This window comes from Pavona decussata, unplaced genomic scaffold, assembly GCF_977016875.1.
Source record: "Pavona decussata unplaced genomic scaffold, jaPavDecu1.1 SCAFFOLD_47, whole genome shotgun sequence".
NCBI classification, from domain to species: domain Eukaryota; kingdom Metazoa; phylum Cnidaria; class Anthozoa; order Scleractinia; family Agariciidae; genus Pavona; species Pavona decussata.
In genome coordinates, this window is record NW_028145469.1 from 1,282,797 (window position 1) to 1,303,898 (window position 21,102).

At 39.8% G+C, this 21,102-nt stretch overlaps 3 protein-coding genes across 7 annotated transcripts; all 3 read right to left on the reverse strand.

Moving 5' to 3' along the window:
- Positions 1-624: 624 nt before the first annotated feature.
- LOC146482186 (flavin reductase (NADPH)-like) lies at positions 625-6,452 on the reverse strand. 3 transcript variants are annotated; one of them, XM_085107462.1, is made up of 5 exons: positions 6,194-6,452; positions 5,290-5,463; positions 3,784-3,977; positions 1,589-1,775; positions 625-763 (listed from the first exon to the last, which is right to left on the reverse strand). In XM_085107462.1, exons 1-4 carry the CDS (start codon positions 6,331-6,333, stop codon positions 1,621-1,623), a joined length of 663 nt encoding a protein of 220 aa, XP_084963588.1. In that variant the 5' UTR covers positions 6,334-6,452; the 3' UTR covers positions 625-763; positions 1,589-1,620. The 3 variants fall into 3 exon arrangements, with proteins under 3 accessions (XP_084963588.1, XP_084963587.1, XP_084963586.1); XM_085107461.1 differs by having other exon boundaries at positions 629-768; XM_085107460.1 differs by lacking the exon at positions 625-763 and having other exon boundaries at positions 766-1,775; positions 6,194-6,451.
- On the reverse strand, positions 659-21,000 carry LOC146482187 (flavin reductase (NADPH)-like). Of its 3 annotated transcripts, none has more exons than XM_085107459.1 (5): positions 20,560-21,000; positions 19,198-19,371; positions 18,226-18,419; positions 17,584-17,770; positions 659-768 (listed from the first exon to the last, which is right to left on the reverse strand). In XM_085107459.1, exons 1-4 carry the CDS (start codon positions 20,697-20,699, stop codon positions 17,616-17,618), a joined length of 663 nt encoding a protein of 220 aa, XP_084963585.1. In that variant the 5' UTR covers positions 20,700-21,000; the 3' UTR covers positions 659-768; positions 17,584-17,615. The 3 variants fall into 3 exon arrangements, 2 of the variants coding, with proteins under 2 accessions (XP_084963585.1, XP_084963584.1); XR_014864175.1 differs by lacking the exon at positions 659-768 and adding an exon at positions 16,160-16,378 and having other exon boundaries at positions 17,005-17,770; XM_085107458.1 differs by lacking the exon at positions 659-768 and having other exon boundaries at positions 16,582-17,770.
- LOC146482188 (flavin reductase (NADPH)-like) lies at positions 8,719-13,275 on the reverse strand. The gene is made up of 4 exons (XM_085107463.1): positions 13,121-13,275; positions 12,193-12,366; positions 10,836-11,029; positions 8,719-10,331 (listed from the first exon to the last, which is right to left on the reverse strand). Exons 1-4 carry the CDS (start codon positions 13,258-13,260, stop codon positions 10,177-10,179), a joined length of 663 nt encoding a protein of 220 aa, XP_084963589.1. The 5' UTR covers positions 13,261-13,275; the 3' UTR covers positions 8,719-10,176.
- Positions 21,001-21,102: the final 102 nt, after the last annotated feature.

A 21,102-nucleotide genomic window follows, 5' to 3' on the forward strand; every position in this document is an offset into this window, starting at 1 on the left:
GAGTTGTTGAGGGATAGTCTGTTTATTTCCGTGGCTCGGTAGCCTTGGAATCAACCCCCGTCTCATCGCAGCGGCCCGACCGTGAAGGGGCTGTATTCGCAGGCATGGGCTACTGTGACAGGTAAACAAATCGGTGCGACTTAAGTACCCCAGTGTCGTTCAGAGAATGTTCTATATTGTGCGGCAAAATCAATTTTATTAATCATTCTATTAATGTCAAAGCGTGGGATGAAGTTGCCCTCTATACCCGAGCCAGAGGCTCATGTATAAAACGCATGACAATAGGTAGGAGTGACGTAACTTACAAAAAAACAACCAAAGAAACAAATTTGAAAATGAAATATATAAGTAAGAATACGAAATGCTTACCCACATAAAAAAGACTAAAGATGTACCTCTCTTGATATATACAACCCCAATCCCAAAAAAATGAAATAGCGTTTGATTCCGGAAAAGAGTTGTGCAGTCTTTATTAGTTACATTACGTTGAACGGATACATTTTTTTAAATTTCCTTTACTCTCGTGGTTGCTGGTACTGGACCACGTCAGTACCTTCCTGTGGTTCTTTCCATGAGCTATTGGGTGGTTTCGTTGATGTTCGGTATGAGTTCGTCAGGCATCCCCAAAAATAGCAACACAAATTCAAGGATTACCAATCCAGCGCACAATTCAGGTTTCAGAAATCACAATGTCAGACGTCACAGACCTCTTTTGTGAACGTTTATTTCAAAAATCATACCTCAGGTTGGGTTTGCAATTATCCTGTCCTACAAGAACACAAAAAAAGTTAAAAACAATCTGCCGTTTCACGGTTTTGTTAATTTTCAAACTTCTGCGTATGAAAATCTAATGCCCGTGGATATAACGTATAAGAATATCTTAGCCCTCCATCTGTTAAGAAAAAATTATAGTTCCTGTAACATACGAAGACGCATCACAAAATACTGTAGAAGGAAACAAACGTAGGGGTATAATTCCTATAGCGTTACGCGTAGAAGGTCAAGCATAATCATAAAAGTGTAAGCATAAGAAAGTGGTGCGACGCAAGTCCAAGTGTCGTCCGTACTAAAATATAAAAACTTTCTTAATTTTTCCTTGTGGCCACGTCCTTGCGTTGCGGATGGAAACTGGGACAACTCAAGCATAAGCGGAAGTAAACACAAGCAGAGTAAACAATCTGCTAAATTAGACCCTATACTCGAGGGTCTAATAATAGTTTAAGGCATTGTGCTTGCGCATGTTACCTTTTGCTTGTGCGTATCGCGCATGCGTAGAACGTGTAAACCATCCTTTAGGCCTGTTATTTACTAGCAGCGTAATTACAAGTGTCCACACAAACACTGAGGAACGCATGCGCAAGCGCAACAAAACGTTGGAAATCAAGTCAGGGGTGGAACTTTCGTTCGCTTTGACTTCGCTATCAACTGCTGTTTAGTTAAAGTTGTGGATGTTAATGTCCACTTCATCCACCGTATGGCTCTTAGGAGCTTTCGGAGTATCATTTTCTATAAACGTATTTAAAGTCTACGTTGCACTTTCCTAACAGGGCCGCAAGGGTTTTTGGTTATAAATGTGTTAACCAATCACCTTGCAACGCGAGCTATCAATCAAAATCCATGTCACGGCTTTCTGCCAATAGCCATGCACTTTCTATCCCAGTCAGGTTTCTGTAAAGAGGACACTATGAAGTCCGCCACATCAGCTCGTGGGATGAATAATGACGCGTTTGGTACAAACTGCCGTTCAACAACTGTATAGTCAGCTTTGGCTGGATCTGTTTTGAATAAATCAAGAAAACGTAGTATTATTAAGGCTGATTTAGACGGTACAACTTTTGCTTACCACTGTCACATGTGATTTCTAGAGCGCGCGCGGCTCGCGTCATGCAAAAAATCGCACACAACTCTCCGCATTCAACATTGCCTATACCTACGATTGTCGTAGGATTTTAAAACATGTTCTAAAATCCTACAACATTTTTTGTGACGTACACGACAGTCGTAAGCGAGTTGTAGGTTTGATTTCCACGAAACAATTCGTGTCGTAGGCCTGTCGTAAGCTTGCGACGTAAGCATGCGACAACAAAGTCGTAAATCGGCCTTTAAGCAGACAGCCCCGGGTATGAGCAAGAGTGCGCACTCAACGCATCCTTACCAAAAGGCTATCAACTTTTATGATCCATCAAATATTTTTTTTTTGTCACGATTAGACAATACCTGTCTCATAACGCAGTATCCTTCAACTAAAACTGAGACATTTGAGCTGATCAAATGCTTCTCTCAACCGAGAAAGGGTTGCTTTGGTAAATTAATTTTGTGAACACTGGTTACTATGACACTGAAGCTTGCGATATAATAAAACAATTATACCAGTTGGCATACAACAAATAAGAACGAAAACGAGTACAAATTTGAAAAATACGATTGCTCGTGCTCTGCCAAACTGATTTTGCTCAAAGTGCGACATTTTACGAAACGCCCCTGGACAAATCACTTTCTTTACGAAATTTCACCATTTCAAAGCGCTTCGTACAATTTTATTCACTCGCGGAAATTCTGCATATCAGGGAAACACTCGCTCACAGTCCTCACCCATTTGTGATTCTAATCAACTGGGCCCAGTTGCTCGAAGCATGGTTAGCGCTAACCCGGGTTAAATACCATGACAATCTATAGGTTTTAGTACCTCTTAATCAATGGTTAGCGCTAACCAGGCTTCGAGCAACTCAGCCCTGGAGAATAAGGTTGACACGCTTTTCATCCCCTTATTTCTATCCGTTACGGGATCGTAAACTTAAGACTCTTATCTTGTCACACATTGCCATTTTGAAGTACATGGAACTGAAACTTTGCGAAACCTGATATAAGGTTCGTGTTCTGTGATTCCTCTCGAGATGTTTTGTTGCGAGACAAGTTGACCAGAGTTGACGATGTTGAGCATAATGTCTTTCCAAATTGTACGTCGTGTAAAAGGACCATTACGGACATGTCCGCTAGCGCAAGTTTACATGTATCGCTTTGTACGTTAATTCAAGAGAAAGTTGCTCGGTTTTCAATTGAGTGTCCAAAAAAATATCGCGTCTGCTTCACTGGTATGTGAGTGACTTCCGACTTTTTCTGATTCAACTTGAAGTAAAGCCAATCTTGACCAGTTTATACTACCGGTTTACCGCGCATGATGCCATTTACTTGAATTAAAATTGCTTTGAGTTACAACTAGTGGTAGGTTCACTGTGTTGTTTACGTTTGCTGGTAGGTGAGTGAAATTATATTTATTACATTTTTCTTCCCCCAGAAACGCCTTTGTAAGGTAGTTGAGAAATTGTATATTCTCATAAATCCCAGTTTTCCTCCCTATTCCAATAGCCCGTTAGGCTAATTTGTGGGTGGGACCACATCTATTTTACAAATTCATACGGAATAAAGGTCATTGTTGTTGTTGTTTCTTTGTTGTTGTTTAACAACAACAAACAACAACAACAATTTATTTACAGATTCAGATTATATAAAGGGCTTGTCCCGCAAATAGCCACAAAGCTAGTCGAGGCGGGACAAGACAAAAAAAATTACAGTAAATTACAAACATGCTGGAAAACGGAAAACTTAACTTAACATAATAACGCAGATTTAGATAAGGCTATACATCAAAATTAAAGTAAATTATATGTAATTTTTTATTATCATTAATATTACAATAGAAAAAAAATGAAAAGGGAAAAAGGAGAATCAGATTATAAATAACTTGAGAACTGCTGTAAATACGGGAGGAATAACTCTGCTTACCATTGCTTAATCCCGGAGGACGCACCACAGTGTAACAGAGTTTCGACTCCATCAGAATGCTCTCCATTAATGCCATATCATGGATGAACCCTGCCGCAAAAATTGGTTTAAAAAACCAATCCAAAAGCTTAGGAATACCTGGTTCTTTGCGAGTTCCCCACGACGTAACGCATACTATTCTCTGCAAGTTACTCCTAATAGACAGAATATGGGAGCAGGTTAGAGTCGTTTCTGAGTAAACAAACTCGTCTGGTACGCTGCTAGCTATGTACCAAATTGTTACAAACTACTTAATTTATCTCATAGGGGGAAAAATGGCTGATTTGTGGAGACAGAGCGCATTTTCTCTTGATTTCAAAATTACTGATTGGTCGAGCGGAAAAATACACCCTCCTGATTAGTTGATCACGCCATTTCTACATTATCTTGGCTTACTCATTTTGTGCAGCGACTTCTTCGGTATCGGTTTCAACCCGCGTTGTTTGTGCATAAATGCATTGAAATCAAGTGCTTCCTTGAAAGGTCTTGAAAGCAGGTTTTTAGAGGTCACTTTTCGGGGTATAAACCCGCGGGAGGGGATATTCCTGGAAGTGTTTGAAAAGGTGTGCGGCTCGGTTCTCTAACTCTGACCCTATTTCAGACCAAAAAATGTAATTTTCCGGTACGCTTTTCAGAACATGGTAATCTAGAATCCATACCCGTTTCTGTAAATTCCATGCCCATTTTCAGACTTTCAGAGCAAAGTCGTTAAAGTCTATCCCCATTTTCAGACCAAAACTATTCAAACACCATTCCCTTTGGCACCGGCTTATGTAGAGGAGAACTGCCCCAAGGGAATGTAGTTGAAAAAACAAAACAAAAACAAACAAACAAACAAACCAAAAAAAAAAAAAACGACGGACTTGTTAGAACTGGAACCTCTTCGGAATAAAAAAAATAAATTCGCAGTTTATCTCTGCCCACAAAACGAGATTTGGGTACCAGGCAAGCACCCGACAACTTTTCTGAAGAATCCCCCATGGGTCTCTCTATCTTTTTCTGAATGCGCAGCTAATCATTTTTCCCTTGCAAGGATTACCGTATTTATTCGATTAAGCGCCCACCTGAAATCCCAAAAAGTTAATAAGCGCCCACCCCACCCTCTCCCAACAAAAAACATTTCTGTATTAGCCTAGCGTGAAGTAAGAGGGGCGTCAGTTCTGTTCCAAAATTGGTTTTAGATATGGTAGTCAATGAACTTTTATATTGTTTGCGGCTTGTTTATGTTAGCTTTTGCCTTTTGTTTTGTCTTGTTGAAGCGAAATAAACTTGTTATCCCTTGTTTTGTTTTTCTCTAAAAATGTCCTCGCTTGCTGAAAATGTTGGGAAAATAATAATTGCCCACTCGAATAAGCGCCCACCCTCATGGGCCCAAAATTATATAAGCGCCCGGGGCGGTTAATCGAATAAGTACGGTACACGGCAGCCTTTTATCAGCCAGCAGAGAGTTCATTACAAGATACATACTTTTCCATTGCAGATGTAATTGACGTCATTGTCTCAGAGTAAAGTTTAGTGGGTCGGAAGATGCTTGTGCCGTGGACGCCGAGACAAGATATCACCGCATCTTTGCCTTCAAGGACAGGAACCAGCGACTCTGAGTTGAACACATCACCCTTGATAACGTCTAGCTTTTCATGCCTGATGTTTGGAGAACAATGAGAAAACTATTGAAAACTTTTGTGCTGCAACAAGTATAGAGGTATTTCACAATCTGTACAAACAAACCAGATTTCTTTTAAATTCCTCGCGATCTACATGTAAGTAAACACTGACTTTTGCACTTTATTTCTTTTTGTCACGGTTACGTTTCATCATCCTATTGGACCTAATTAAAGCCGAATAAGGTACTTACATAAGGTGTATCAATCCATGCTTTATTTCACGGGCTACGACGTTGGTAAAGTCTTTGAAATGTTTCACGGCTTGCGTGACTTCGTACGAGGCGAGAGTCACGAAAGCAAGTCAAGCATAATCAAAGGGGGAGTAAAATATTTTTATTTGGTTCAAAAAATTAACAGGGAATAGCCGATAACGAAAAAGAAAAGCACGACAACTCTACAAGGAAATATGTATTCCTATATTTCAAACAGCATATTTGACTGAAAGCCACGAAGATTTTACGTGGATTAGCAATCGGCCAATACTAATAAGTTGATGAAAATCTGAATTAATTCAAATTCTACACTCACATTCGAATGGATTTATGTTTCTCAACAAACGTGGCTGTCTTTTAGTTGATCATTCATCTAGTTGACACCTAGAATTCCTAAATTTTCTTTGTGATGTTTTAAATAAAACCAACAAAACACTGAGATCGTGACCATTTTATCCCTAAATAATTGCTTCAAAATTATGTATTAATACGTACTTGATGTCGAATTTCTCTGGGCTTCTGACAACAGCACAAACTAGATGACCTTTCTGTAACGCTTGGTTTACCACCAGTCGTCCCATAGGACCCGAAGCTCCGAAAACTACCAACTTAGGAAACAGTAACTCGGCTGCCATTGCTGATGTTTATTCTTCCCACCAGTTCGATAATTAGTGTTTTCAATCCCTACGTCATGTATTCATGCACAAGATGCCAATATCATTCCTTAATTTGCATTTTACGGACGCTGTGCATCTCTTTCCGCTGAAGTAACTGCTAGTAGTTTTTGAAGCCTCGGGAGTGCGAACCAGGCGGCGACAGAAGTCTTAGCTGTCGAAACAAGCCCAGAGAAATTGAAACTTAGGAATAGTATCAAATACGATATGTCGCCTTGTATGAGTGAAGAGGGACCTTACGAAAACACAACGGCGACGGCAACGAGAACGTCAAAAAATAAAAGATTTATTGAACTTAACAATTGTCCTGCACGGCATAAAAAAATGGTCCATTTTTTTGACATCCTCTGAAAAAACAACAAAGCCGCCAAATTCAAAGTTTTAGCACACGACGGTAAATTTTTCTTTCTCTTACTGGACGTAAACAATTTTGAAAAAGTTCTTCTTCATTGCTCGATATCGCTCCAGTGTCTTTTAGTCCAAAATGTTGCACTGGAGATAATTACGCAACAATATTTCTAAAATGCGTTAAATTACAAAACAACTGAAAAATGCGTAATTACCACCAATTGTAATTCTGGATCTCAATAGCACTCGCTAAAATCTTATTTTCCCACATTATCATAAACCGCCCGAAAATACCCTTTAATTAGGTCGTGGTGGCACCGTCCTTAAAAAGGCAGATCTTCTCGCACCATTCAGATATGCAGCAAATCCATGAGCGTCCTTAAGACTGAAGTAAAATCTAGTCGAAGTTGCGTAGATGCTAAATTTGACTAAAAAGGTAGTATGTGGTGTCGTACCACTGATAAGCTGAATACAGAAGTTCAATAGTAGTAGTTTTCTTCAGGTGTGAATAATGTCTTATAACGTGCAGGTGTTTCGGGAATACCGTTCCTTCGTCAGTGAAATGAGCCGTTTTCACTGATGAAGAGGCAGTAGTCTCTATCAGTGCCCGAGAGAAACTATTGAACTTCTAAATTCAACTATATTGTCTTCACATTTGTCTACTGCCTCAGCACCAACGCTCGATTTTTGACGTGGCATGATATTAGAGAGATTTAGGGTGCGTTCGGTTGACCCTATTCCGGAATAAGAATACATACAACGATGACAAGAAATCCCTCATAAGCGGTTCAGGAGTTACCGGAGTACGAGACGGCTGTTAAATTCTCTTGCGTCAGCGATAGTTTGCAGAATTGGCCTCCCAAATTTCTTAAAAAGAGAAATTTAACAGCTATTGCGCTTATTGGTTTATTCCGGAATAAGGTCAATCGAACGCAACCTTAGAATTACGTTTACAACAAAGGGCAGAAATGACCACCTCATCAGTTGGCTACATTTGCCCTCGCTGTTTTCAATTTCTTAGTAAAATTCAGTCGTTCTGCGTTTACATCAAAGGCCAGAATTATTTTGCACTATTCTCACCTATGTACCCACTTTTCAAGAACACATAAACGCGAATCCGCGGCTCACGCTTGCCATGTGCGGTCAGACGCGACTCTAAATCTCTCCGGCTATTGCGATATGAATCGCGCGTGCGCAGTGCTCTTACACCGCCATCTATGTCTACATCACTGGACATGGACACAGACTGTGTAACCGTTTTCAAAATATAAGGGAACGTACGGCAATATAAACAGGTTCCTATTAACGCCGGGTGAAATTTTGCAAAGAATATTAGCACCTCAGTTTAAAATAAACGTAAACTTAACTCAGCCATTGCATGTGTTTCGTCAACACAGTGATGATCAAAATGGTGAAATTCAGCCATTTGAAGATTACTCGGTCGTGTACATTACCAACTTTCTTTTATAAGGAAGTCTTATTTTGCGGCCTAGGTTGAACCGAAACGTTCGTGTTTTTGATTTTGAAACGTTCGTAGCATGTTCTTGAGTTATCGGTACAGAATTTAAGAAAACTGATATAAACGTGACCAGGAAACCTAAAAAAATCATCGTTCATGTGCGCTGTAAGTAACTCGATAGAAATTGATGTTGTCACTACGTGTATTTAGCTCGATGCAAAAACGGGTGTAGAACTGAATAAAAATGTTTTATGCCAACGTTCTTGGCATGTCCTTAAAACCTGGGTTCTTATAAAATAAATAAATAAAAAAAGAAAGAGTGTACGTAAAATTCACGTTTATTTTGAACTTAAATGCTAATATTCGCCGGTATTTCACCATTAACAGGAACCTTTCGCTATTCCATACACTTCCTTATATTTCGAAATAACAGATACGTGATCACACAGTTTGGGTTGTTGTCCTGTGGCTAAACAGGCTACCATCGAACGCGAGATAACTTGTTTACGTCAGTCGACAGACTAAAACTACCAGTCCAGTACACCATTCAGACTTTTATTTATCACGTGAAACATCTTTTGCAAACGTTAGTTCAAAGATCATACCTCAGATATGGTTCACTTGCAATGATCTCGTCCTACAAGAACACAAAAGATGTAAAAAAAATGCAAAAGATAATCTCTCGTTTCGGAGCTGTGTGGGGGATTTTTAAACTACTTTGTATAAACACCCAATGCGTTGTGCATATAACGAATAAATATATCTAAGTTCTCTGTGAACAGAAATCTTCCATTCGACAATATTTTGTCCTCTACATCTCTTAGTAATCAGAAACCAGTGGCTTTAAACCTCCCGAGGTAACAAGATTTATCAGGGCACCTGGATTGATACCGGTGTTTCATAGTTTAGCCCAAAACACTGTAGAAGGAGAGCGATGTATGGAGTGTCTAAAGGAAAACTTTGCTACTTTTTCCTTGTGGCCACGTCGTTGCAGCGCTCTTGGAAACGGATATAACGTAGTAATAAGCTGAATTAGCCTTCCACGCAGTCGTGTTTAGGGGACTCGTATAACCCCCTTCCCCGTAATACGAGTCCCCTAAAAACGAGTGCGTGGGAGGCTAAAGCTTAAGCACCAGCAAAATAAACAGCGTCAGCGAAATGAGAATCTCGTCCAGCGCGAGTGATAACCGTCATTGTCAACGTCATCGTCGTGCGTGTAAGCATTTTTACACTGGCTTCGGACGCGTAAACCATCATTTTTAGTCTGGTTCTCACCAGCAAGACGCAAGAGTCCACACAAACACTAAGAAAGGCAAGCGCAAGTAGCCTCATTCCCAGGCGTCATAGCGGTTATCGAACGATGACGGAGGCCCGGGGACAAAATCGTTGGCGTCTTGCCGACAGGCTCAGCGGGTGACGTCACAGTCAACGTTCGACAACACACTAAGGACGACTGGGAAGAGGCTGAAGCCAAAGCACAAGGAATCGTCTCAAACGGTTGAAATCAAGACAGCTTTGGAATTAATATGTCAAGCACGAGGAAGAGTGTTTCATCCGATTTCTAAAGACCAACTTGAGGTTTTGCAAATCGGATGAAACACGCACTCTTTCAAGTGTTTGATATAGCTTCTCAAACCATTAATAATTCTTGGAAAAATTCAAAGGAAAAGTTCACAAAAGTTTTGTGATAATTTACATCACATTTTCGAACCTCCTTTGTTTTCTCTTCGTGAATTATTAATGGTTTGAAAACGTTCCTTCGTATTGATTTCTTCGCCATCATCTCTTTAGTTACACTGAACTATAGATACTAATGTCCACTCCATCCACCGTGTGGTTCATAAGAACTTTTGGAGTTTGCTCAACAACTATACATCATTTTTTTTTACATGTAATTAAACTCTACGTTGTATTTTCTTAGCAGGGCCGCAAGGTTTTTTGGTTATGAACGTGTTGATCAATCACCTTGCAACGCGAGCTATCAATCAAAATCCATGTCACGACCTTCTGCCAATAGCCATGCACTTTCTATCCCAGTCAGGTTTCTGTAAAGAGGACACTATGAAGTCCGCCACATCAGCTCGTGGGATGAACATTGCCGCGTTTGGTACAAACTGGCCTTCAACGACTGTATAGTCAGCTTTGGCTGGATCTGTTTTGAAGAATTCAAGAATACAAATCTCTTATTAACCAGGCTTGCTCAGGGCCGTATTAGGAGGATGTCGGCCCTCCATTGGTTCATTTTATTTCACACTATTTACAGAACATTAACATAAAAAGTAAAGTATTACAACGGTATTTCACCCTCGGTCGGTGAAATACCTTCTAGATCTGTATTGGTATGTATTACGTAGTGTAGTAGATTGCACTTATCATTTCTTGCCTTCAACTTTAAAATTATTGTACTTATAAATTATGGTTCTTCTTTTAGTTTTAGATAATTATTGTGAAATACTTTAAATCTGTATTACAATGTACAACTTATTTTTATCATTAGATGTTTAACTCAATCTAATCTTGTTTGTTTAGTTGTTTAATTTTTTTGTTGATTATTTTTTGGTTGTTGTTATGATTTTTTATTTCTCTGCATTTGGTTTTCGAGAATAAATTGAGAACTGCTGTAAATACGGGAAAAAATGATTCGGATTCTGCTTACCATTGTTTAGTCCTGGAGGACGCACCACAGTGTAACAGAGTTTTGACTCCATCAGAATGCTCTCCATCAATGCCATATCATGGATGAACCCTGCCACGACAATTGATTTTAAAAACCACTCTATTAGTTTCGGACTTCCTGGTTCTTTGCGAGTACTCCAAGATGTAACACATACTATTCTCTGCAAGTTACTCCTGAAAGACACAATATTGGACCAAGTTAGAGTCGCGTCTGAGCAAAGAAAGCCGCCTGGTACACTGCGAGTTGATTCTTATCAGAGCAAGTGATAAATTAATTAGTTAATAAATATTTAAAATAACGTACGCAATGTCAGAATGTCTCGAAAGCGAATGTCTGAATTCTTTGAGACCTTGAGACTACCCCTTTGCGGAAAACTTTGCGCGCGCGCGTGATCACGTGACACGCGCGCGATATTTCAAATTTTTATGGCGCGTACGATTTTGTTGACGCGTACAAGTTTTTGCAGTTTTTTTTGCTAGAGTTTGTAGTTTCTTTTCACACTTTGTTGTTTACCATTTTCCCGTTTATTTATTGGGATTAAATTTGGATTTTGAGCCTACCATTCAAGGAGAACTTTTTCTTAACATGGTGCCGAGACCCGGGAAGCGAATGGTCGCCGTCTAAAGAAGAATTTCTGAGAATTTTTATCGAGCAGCGACAACTCGCCGTCTAAGGATTATTTCATATACTTTTATCGAGAAGCGACAAGTCGCCGTCTGAAGAGGATTTCATCTACAAAATGGGGGACGAAGATCTGAAAAAGAAGAAGAAAATTCGAGGAGGACATAAGGGATATGTCACGAAAACTCTGGAAAGGATTCAATCTCTACTCGACCGTTTCGAGCCCACCGTGGTTAATCAGCTGAAAACATATCGGATTGCTCTTGAAGAGAAACTTAAGATTCTTGGAAGTCTAGATGACGAAATCCTCCGTCTACTTAAAGAGGATCAAATCGAAGCAGAAATAGAAAAAACAGGAAATTTCAGAGAGTCTATTCATGAAATGATGGTGAAGATAGACGAGGTGCTCCTTGCAGAAGTGGAGAACAATTCAGATAAGATATGAACTTTTATATTGTTTGCGGCTTGTTTATGTTAGCTTTTGCCTTTTGTTTTGTCTTGTTGAAGCGAAATAAACTTGTTATCCCTTGTTTTGTTTTTCTCTAAAAATGTCCTCGCTTGCTGAAAATGTTGGGAAAATAATAATTGCCCACTCGAATAAGCGCCCACCCTCATGGGCCCAAAATTATATAAGCGCCCGGGGCGGTTAATCGAATAAGTACGGTACACGGCAGCCTTTTATCAGCCAGCAGAGAGTTCATTACAAGATACATACTTTTCCATTGCAGATGTAATTGACGTCATCGTCTCAGAGTAAAGTTTAGTGGGTCGGAAGATGCTTGTGCCGTGGACGCCGAGACAAGATATCACCGCATCTTTGCCTTCAAGAACAGGAACCAGCGACTCTGAGTTGAACACATCACCCTTGATAACGTCTAGCTTTTCATGCCTGATGTTTGGAGAAGAATGAGAAAACTATTGAAAACTTTTGTGCTGTAGCAAGTACAGAGGTATTTCACAATCTGTACAAACAAACCAGATTTCTTTTAAATTCCTCGCCATCTACATGTAAGTAAATACTAACTTTTACAATTTATTTCTTTTTGTAACGGTTACGTTTCATCATCCTATTGGACCTAATTAAAGCCCAAGAAGACAACAAAACGTCGAGGTACTTACATAAGGTGTATCAATCCATGCTTTATTTCACGGGCTACGACGTTGGTAAAGTCTTTGAAATGTTTCACGGCTTGCGTGACTTCGTACGAGGCGAGAGTCACGAAAGCAAGTCAAGCATAATCGAAGGTGTAATAAAGGGAGTGAAATATTTTTATTTGGCTCAAAAAATTAACAAGGAATAGCCGATAACGAAAAAGAAAAGCATGAAAACTCTACAAGGAAATATGTATTCCTATATTTCAAACAGAATATTTGACTGAGAGCCACGAAGATTTTACGTGGATTAGCAATCGGCCAATACTAATAAGTTGATGAAAATCTGAATTAATTCAAATTCTACACTCACTTTGAATGGATTTATGTTTCTCAACAAACGTGGCTGTCTTTTAGTTGATCATTCATCTAGTTGACACCTAGAATTCCTAAATTATCTTTGTGATGTTTTAAATAAAACCAACAAAACACTGAGATCGTGACCATTACAACCATAAATAATTGCTTCAAAATTATGTATTAATACGTACTTGATGTCGAATTTCTCTGGGCTTCTGACAACAGCACAAACTAGATGACCTTTCTGTAACGCTTGGTTTACCACCAGTCGTCCCATAGGACCCGAAGCTCCGAAAATTACCAACTTAGGAAACAGTAATTCGGCTGCCATTGCTGATGTTTATTCTTCCCATTCCCTACGTCATGTATTCATGCACAAGATGCCAATATCATTTCTTAATTTGCATTTTACGGACGCTGTGCATCTCTTTCCGCTGAACTAACTCAGTAGTTTTTGAAGCCTCGGGAGTGCGAACCAGGCGGCGACAGAAGTCTTAGCTGTCGAAACAAGCCCAGAGAAATTGAAACTTAGGAATAGTTTCAAATACGATATGTCGCAACTCGCTTTACTAAAAAATTAATAGAGGTTTTCTTGTCGTCGCCTCGCGTGATTGAAGAGGGACCTTACGAAAACACAACGGCGACGGCAACGAGAACGTCAAAAAATAAAAGATTTATTGAACTTAACAATTGTCCTGCACGGCATAAAAAAATGGTCCATTTTTTTGACATCCTCTGAAAAAACAACAAAGCCGCCAAATTCAAAGTTTAAGCACACGACGGTAAATTTTTCTTTCTCTTACTGGACGTAAACAATTTTGAAAAAGTTCTCCTTCATTGCTCGATATCGCTCCAGTGTCTATAATTACGCAAAGATAATTCTAAAATGCTTTAAAATACAAAACAACTGAAAAATGCGTAGTTACCACCAATTTCATGTTTGGATCTCAATGGCCCTTGCTAAAATCTTATTTTCCCACATAATCATAAACCGCCCGAAAATACCCTTGAATAAGGTCGTGGCGGTACCGTCCTTAAAGAGGTGGCAGAGCTTCTCGCACCATTCAGATATGCAGCAAAAAGGAGGCACTGTCCTTAAGACTGAAATAAAATCTAGTCGAAGTTGGGTAGATGCTAAATTTGACTAAAAAGGTAGTATGGGGTGTCGTACCACTGATAAGCTGAATATAGAAGTTCAATAGTAGTAGTTTTATTCAGGTGTGGATAATGTCTTATAAGGTGCAGGCGTTTCGGGAATACCGTTCCTTCGTCAGTGAAATGAGCCGTTTTCACTGATGAAGAGGCAGTAGTCTCTATCAGTCCCCGAAGGAAACTATTGAACTTCTAAATTCAACTATATTGTCTTCATATTTGTTTACTGCCTCAGCGCGCGCGCTCGATTTTTTTCGTGGCATGATATAAGAGAGATTTAGGGTGCGTTCGATTGACCCTAATCCGCAATAAGAATACATACAACGATGACAAGAACTGGAGTACGAGATGACTCTTAAATTCTCTTGTGTCAGCGATAGTTTGCAGAATTGGCCTCCCAAATTTCTTAAAAAGAGAAATTTAACAGCTATTCCACTTATTCTTATTCCGGAATAAGGTCAATCGAACGCAATCTTAGAACTACGTTTACAACAAAGGGCAGAAATGACCACTTCAACATGTTTTGGCTACAGTTTCCCCTCGCTGTTTTCAGTTTCTTAGTAAAATTCAGTAGTTCTGCGTTTGCATCAAAGAGCAGAATTATTTTGCAGGCCCGTAGCAAGGCTAAAACAACTGGGGGGGAGGGGGGGGGGGGGCCGAGAAAATTGGTTGAACAAAACTAAAAAAGCTAAGACTTTTTTGTTGTTAAATTTGTAGTCGGGCAGTAAGAATCCGACTGTAGGAGAATTTCTTTTTCTGTGACTCTTGAGAGGACATATTTGTGGCTTTTGACAACGGGCGAATACTAAATTGTTATAAACTAAGGACATTCTATTGCTTTCAAGAGCGGACGTCTTAGAAAACAAGTAGTTTATTTTAACAGCTTTTTTTGTATGGTTTAAGATTTTGATCCATTTGGGTTCTTATTTCTGATTCACAAGGGAGGAGTGCCTTTGTACATAAAAACAAACTGCTAGCGAAGGAAACTGACAGGTTGTAAACAGATTATTATAGGTCATTAAAAGGCAATTGCAACGTAAGAATTCAAGATTGGCAGTGACACACAGTAATCTGTTTTAATTATATATTTTTTGGCATTTTGTTTGTTAACTTCCAAAAATTCTGGGGGGGCTCAAGCTCCCCCTGCCCCTCCCCCTCCTACGGGCCTGTTTTGTACTATTCTCACCTATGTACCCACTTTTCAACAAAACGTAAACGCGAATCCGCGGCTCACGCTTGCCGTGTGCGGTCAGACGCGATTCTAAATCTGTCTATCGCGATATGAATTGCGCGTTCGCAGTGCTCTTACACCGCCATCTATATCACTGGGTATGGGCACAGACCGTGTAACCGTTTTCAAAATATAAGGGAATGTACGGCAATATAAACAGGTTTCTATTAACGGTGAAACTTTGCAAAGAATATTAGCACCTCAGTTCAAAATAAACGTAAACTTAACTCAGCAATTGTGTTTTGTCAACACAGTGCTGATCAAAATGATGAAATTAAGCGATTTGAAGGTTACTCGGTCGTGTACATTGCACTTTTTTATAAGGGCGTCTATTTTTGCGGCCAAGGTTGAACCGAAACTTTCGTGTTTTTGAGCCTGAAACGTTCTTAGCATGTTCTTGAGTTAAGGGTACAGAATTAAAGAAAACTGATATGAAAGTGACCAGGAAACCTAAAAAAAATCATTGTTCATGTGCGCTGTACGTAACTCGATAGAAATTGATGTTGTCCCTACGTGTGTTTAATTCGATCCAAAAACGGGTGTAGAACTAAATAAAAATGTTTTATCCCAACGTTCTTATCCCTGGGTTGTTATAAAAAGGTCTTTATATATGAAAAAGAGTGTTCGTAAAATTCACGTTTATTTTGAATTTAAATGCTAATATTCGCCGGTATTTCACCATTAACAGGAACCTTTCGGTATTGCATACACTTCCTTATATTTCGAAATTACAGATACGTGATCACACAGTTTGGGTTGTTGTCCTGTGGCTAAACAGGCTACCATCGAACGCGAGATAACCTGTTCACGTCAGTCGACAGACTAAAACTACCAGTCCAGTCGGGTACACCATTCAGACTTTTATTTGTCACGTGAAACAAATTTTGCGAACGTTATTTCAAAGATCATACCTCAGATATGGTTTGCAACGATCTCGTCCTACAAGAACACAAAAGATGTTTAAAAAAAGATAATCTGTCATTTCGGAGCTGTGTGAATTTTTAAACTACTTTGTATAAAAATCCAGTGCGTTGTGGATATAGCGAATAAATATATCTCAAGTTCTCTGTGAAGAGAAATCTTCCATTCGACAATATTTTGTCCTCTACATCTCTTAGTAATCAGAAAGCAGTGGCATTAAACCTCCCGAGGTAACAAGATTTATCAGGGCCCCTGGATTGATACCGGTGTTTCATAGTTCACCCCAAAACACTGTCGAAGTGGAGCGGTGTATGGAGTGTTAAAAAAAAACTTTGCTACTTTCCCCTTGTGGCCACGTCGTTGCGGCGCTCTTGGAAACGGATATAACGTAGTAATAAGCCTGAAGAAGCCTCCCACGCAGTCGTTTTTAGGAGACTTGTACTATCTCCTCCCCGTAATACGAGTCCTCTAAAAACGAGTGCGTGGGAGGCTAAAGCTGAAGCACCTGTACAATAAACAGCGTCAGCGTAATTAGAATCTCGTCCAGCGCGAGTGATAACCGTCATTGTCAACGTCATCGTCGTGCGTGTAAGCATTTTTACACTGGCTTCGGAGGCGTAAACCATCATTTTAAGTCTGGTTCTCACCAACGGCGCAAGCCGCCACAAGAGTTGATACAAACACTAAGAAAGGCAGGCGCAAGTAGCCTCTTTCTCAGGCTTCATAGCGGTTATCGAACGATGACGGAGGCCTGGGGACGAAATCGCTGACGTCTTGCCGACAGGCTCAGCGGGTGACATCACATTGGAAGTTCGACAACGCGCTGAGGACGACTGGGAAGAGGCTGAAGCCCAAGCACAAGAAATCGTCTCAAACGGTTGAAAATCAAGACAGCTTTGGAATTAATATGTCAAGCACGAGGAAGAGTGTTTCATCCGATTTCTAAAGACCATCTTGAGGTTTTTGCAAATCGGATGAAACACGCACTCGAGTGTTCGAGTGTTTGATATAGCTTCTCAAACCATTAATAAATCTTGGAAAAATTCAAAGCAAAAGTTCACTAAAATTTTGTGATAATTAACATCACATTTTCAAACCTCCTTTGTTTTCTCTTCGTGAATTATTAATGGTTTGAAAACCTTCCTTCGTATTGATTTCTTCGCTATCATCTCTTTAGTTACACTGAACTATAGATACTAATGTCCACTCCATCCACCGTGTGGTTCATAAGAACTTTTGGAGTATGCTCAACAACTATACATCATTTTCTTTACATGTATTTAAACTCTACGTTGTATTTTCTTAGCAGGGCCGCAAGGTTTTTTGATTATGAATGTGTTAATCAATCACCTTGCAACGCGAGCTATCAATCAAAATCCATGTCACGACTTTCTGCCAATAGCCATACACTTTCTATCCCAGTCAGGTTTCTGTAAAGAGGACACTATGAAGTCTGCCACATCAGCTCGTGGGATGAACATTGCCGCGTTTGGTACAAACTGCCCTTCAACAACTGTATAGTCAGCTTTGGCTGGATCTGTTTTGAGGAATTCAAGAAAACAAATCTCTTATTAACCAGGCTTGCTCAGGGCCGTATTGGGAGGATGTCGGCCCTCGGTCGGTGAAATACCTTCTAGATCTGTATTGTACTTATCATTTCTTGCCTTCAACTTTAAAATTATTGTACTTATAAATTACGGGTTCTTCTTTTAGTTTTAGATAATTATTGGGGAATACTTTAAATCTGTATTACAATGTACAACTTAGTGTCTTAGTAGGTTGAACTTGTCATTTTCTTGTGTTCGTCTTGCTCCGCCTATATATCTATTTTGCTTATTTATATGCAATCAATTTTTTGTTGTTGATTGTTTAGTTGTTTTGTTTGTTGTTGATTTTTTTTGGTTGTTGTTATGATTTTTTATTTCTCTGCATTTGGTTTTTCGAGAACAAATTGAGAACTGCTGTAAATACGGGAAAAATGATTCTGCTTACCATTGTTTAGTCCTGGAGGACGCACCACAGTGTAACAGAGTTTTGACTCCATCAGAATGCTCTCCATCAATGCCATATCATGGATGAACCCTGCCATGACAATTGGTTTTAAAAACCACTCTATTAGTTTCGGACTTCCTGGTTCTTTGCGAGTACCCCAAGATGTAACACATACTATTCTCTGCAAGTTACTCCTGAAAGACACAATATTGGACCAAGTTAGAGTCGCGTCTGAGCAAAGAAAGCCACCTGGTACATTCTTATCAGAGCAAGTGATAAATTAACTAGTTAATAAATATTAATAACATACGCAATGTCAGAATGTCTCGAAAGCGAACAACGACTGAAGAGACCCAAGCGAACAACGAGGGCGGGCCTTGAAGTTCATGAATTGGACCATGAATTAGTTTAATTTTTCTTCAATGAGCCTAGCAAATGAACTAATCAGGTGCCGGATTCATGAAGGGCAAGGTGTTGAGGACATAAGCCCTGTTATCACTTGACGTTTTTCATGTGATTGGGGGAACCCTCAGCCGGATTATGTTGAAACAGCTCTGCGTGGCTTCAAACTAATACGCCCTTTTTTTACACATTGTTTCGTAGGGGCTTGTGTTCTCTACCATCGTTATGATTGCTTGTGTCAACTTCCCCCTTCACTCTCTACTTTCTCATGGACAGACGTGAGAAAAACTAGACGAGTGAGATACAAGCCAGCTTCTGCAGAAAAAACTGACGCGTGTAAAATTTCCCGCGCTGCGAGCAACTAGCACACACTTGAAATAAAAATAAACTCGAAGCTCACAACGAGAGAGCTTGGTACGTTTTACGGGTTCTTAGAATATCCAACAAACAAACTCATTAGTTTTATGGAGGATTTCCCCATTTGGTGCTATTTTTCCCTTGCACAAATTACAGGGTATCCTGCTTCTGGTTATAACGGCAGCAACAGCGAGGTTGTGACAAGATACATACTTTTCCATGGCAGATGTAATTGACGTCATTGTCTCAGAGTAAAGTTTAGTGGGTCGGAAGATGCTTGAGCCGTGGACGCCGAGACATGATATCACTGCATCTTTACCTTCAAGGACTGGAACCAGCGACTCTGAGTTGAACACATCTCCCTTAATAACGTCTAGTTTTTCATGCCTGATGTATGGAGGAGAAAAAGTTTTCTGCTGTTACGAGTTCAGATTTATTAACGAATACTTTGGTTTTATCAACCGAGTTCATAAGGTAATTTGGTCCCCGTAGAGAGATGAGAGAGCTGACGGCGTTTAGGGCGCAAAATCGCTTCGTAAGCCCTTGCTCTCGGGGGAGAAGGAGGAATTTAAATTCAAGCTCTCTTCTACACTCCCCCGTCCTCCACCCCCACCAACCCGAGAGCTTGCTCTCGAATCTCTTTACGGTGGACAAACTCAGTTTATAAAACCAAATATTCTTTTTCACCCCCCCCCCCCCCCCCATCGACGGAGCACCACAGTTTCTTCAGAAACTAATCCCTTATTAGAGTTATTAAGTCTACATAAATGAATTCGATGTTAGTTTAAAATCTTTCGTGACTTGCGTGACTTTACGGGACGCGGGTGTCACGCAAAGCAAATCAACCATGATAAGTGATGGAGCAATTAACAATTATTCCACGAGCGCGCGTTGGATATGAGATGATAGATAGCCAACGAGGCGCGTAGCGCCGAGTTGGCTACAATCATCTCATATCCAACAAGCGCAAGTGGAATAATTGTTTTATTAAAAACAATCAAGAAATATTGCTAGATCTTACTGATTTTGCTGTGCAAGAACAACCAGCAGTCAATTTAATGGTCGCCATTTCTCGGCCATGGTATAATTGCTCATATACCATAGCGGCTAAGCCAATCAAATCCCTCGAATTGCATTATACGATGATCCAGTTTTTAATAATAACCAATAGATGCAGCGGGTATCAAGTCGGTATCGTTATTTGCGTCAGAAAGTTAGTAAAAATGGCCGGTACCGAAAAAGAAAAGCACGATAACCGTACGTATAAATTTGAATTTAGACATCTCCAACACAATTTTTGACTGAGAGCCTCAGGGATTTCAATACGTAGAGAAGAACGTTTTTAAAGCATTCAGTCAAAATTTGAAATATCCCGAGTAAATATGAATTAATTCGTCGCCTATAGTCTAACTAGTATTCATTTCTGTTTCTCGTGATCTTGTTGACACCAACATTACCCCTATTCTCTTCGAGGTGTTTTTTTAAAAAAGCTCGTGATGTTATTAGAACCAACTGAAAACAGCGATCGTGATCATAATTATAGTAGGCTTTAAGATGTATGATGTTAATACGTACTTGATGTCGAATTTCTCTGGACTTCTGACAACAGCACAAACTAGATGACCTTTCTGTAACGCTTGGTTTACCACCAGTCGTCCCATAGGACCCGAAGCTCCGAAAACTACCAACTTAGGAAACAGTAATTCGGCTGCCATTGCTGATGTTTATTCTTCTGGCTTTCAATTCGTACGTCATGTATACATGCACGAAATGGCATTGTTATTTTCATGGCCGTAGAATCGAACAAATTCAAACTGAGCTAAAGTAATCGGTCCCTGGATCTGGCATTTTAGTAGTTATGCTGGTCATATCCGTAAAATATATTGCAAAGTGTGTGTTGTGATTAATCAAGCTCTAGAGGAACGAAGGTTCCAAAGTTCCGGATGAAGTGGGTGTCCTTTTTCCTCGTGTTAAGGGACTCTGAGATCGTATCTGGGGCCCATTTCCCGACTTACCGGGCCTAATAAGTGTCTTTGGTCTATAAATGTTTCTTAACAGAAGTCAATTTTTGTTATCTTTGAATACTCAATTTTAAAATCTTATAATTCTATGAAAACA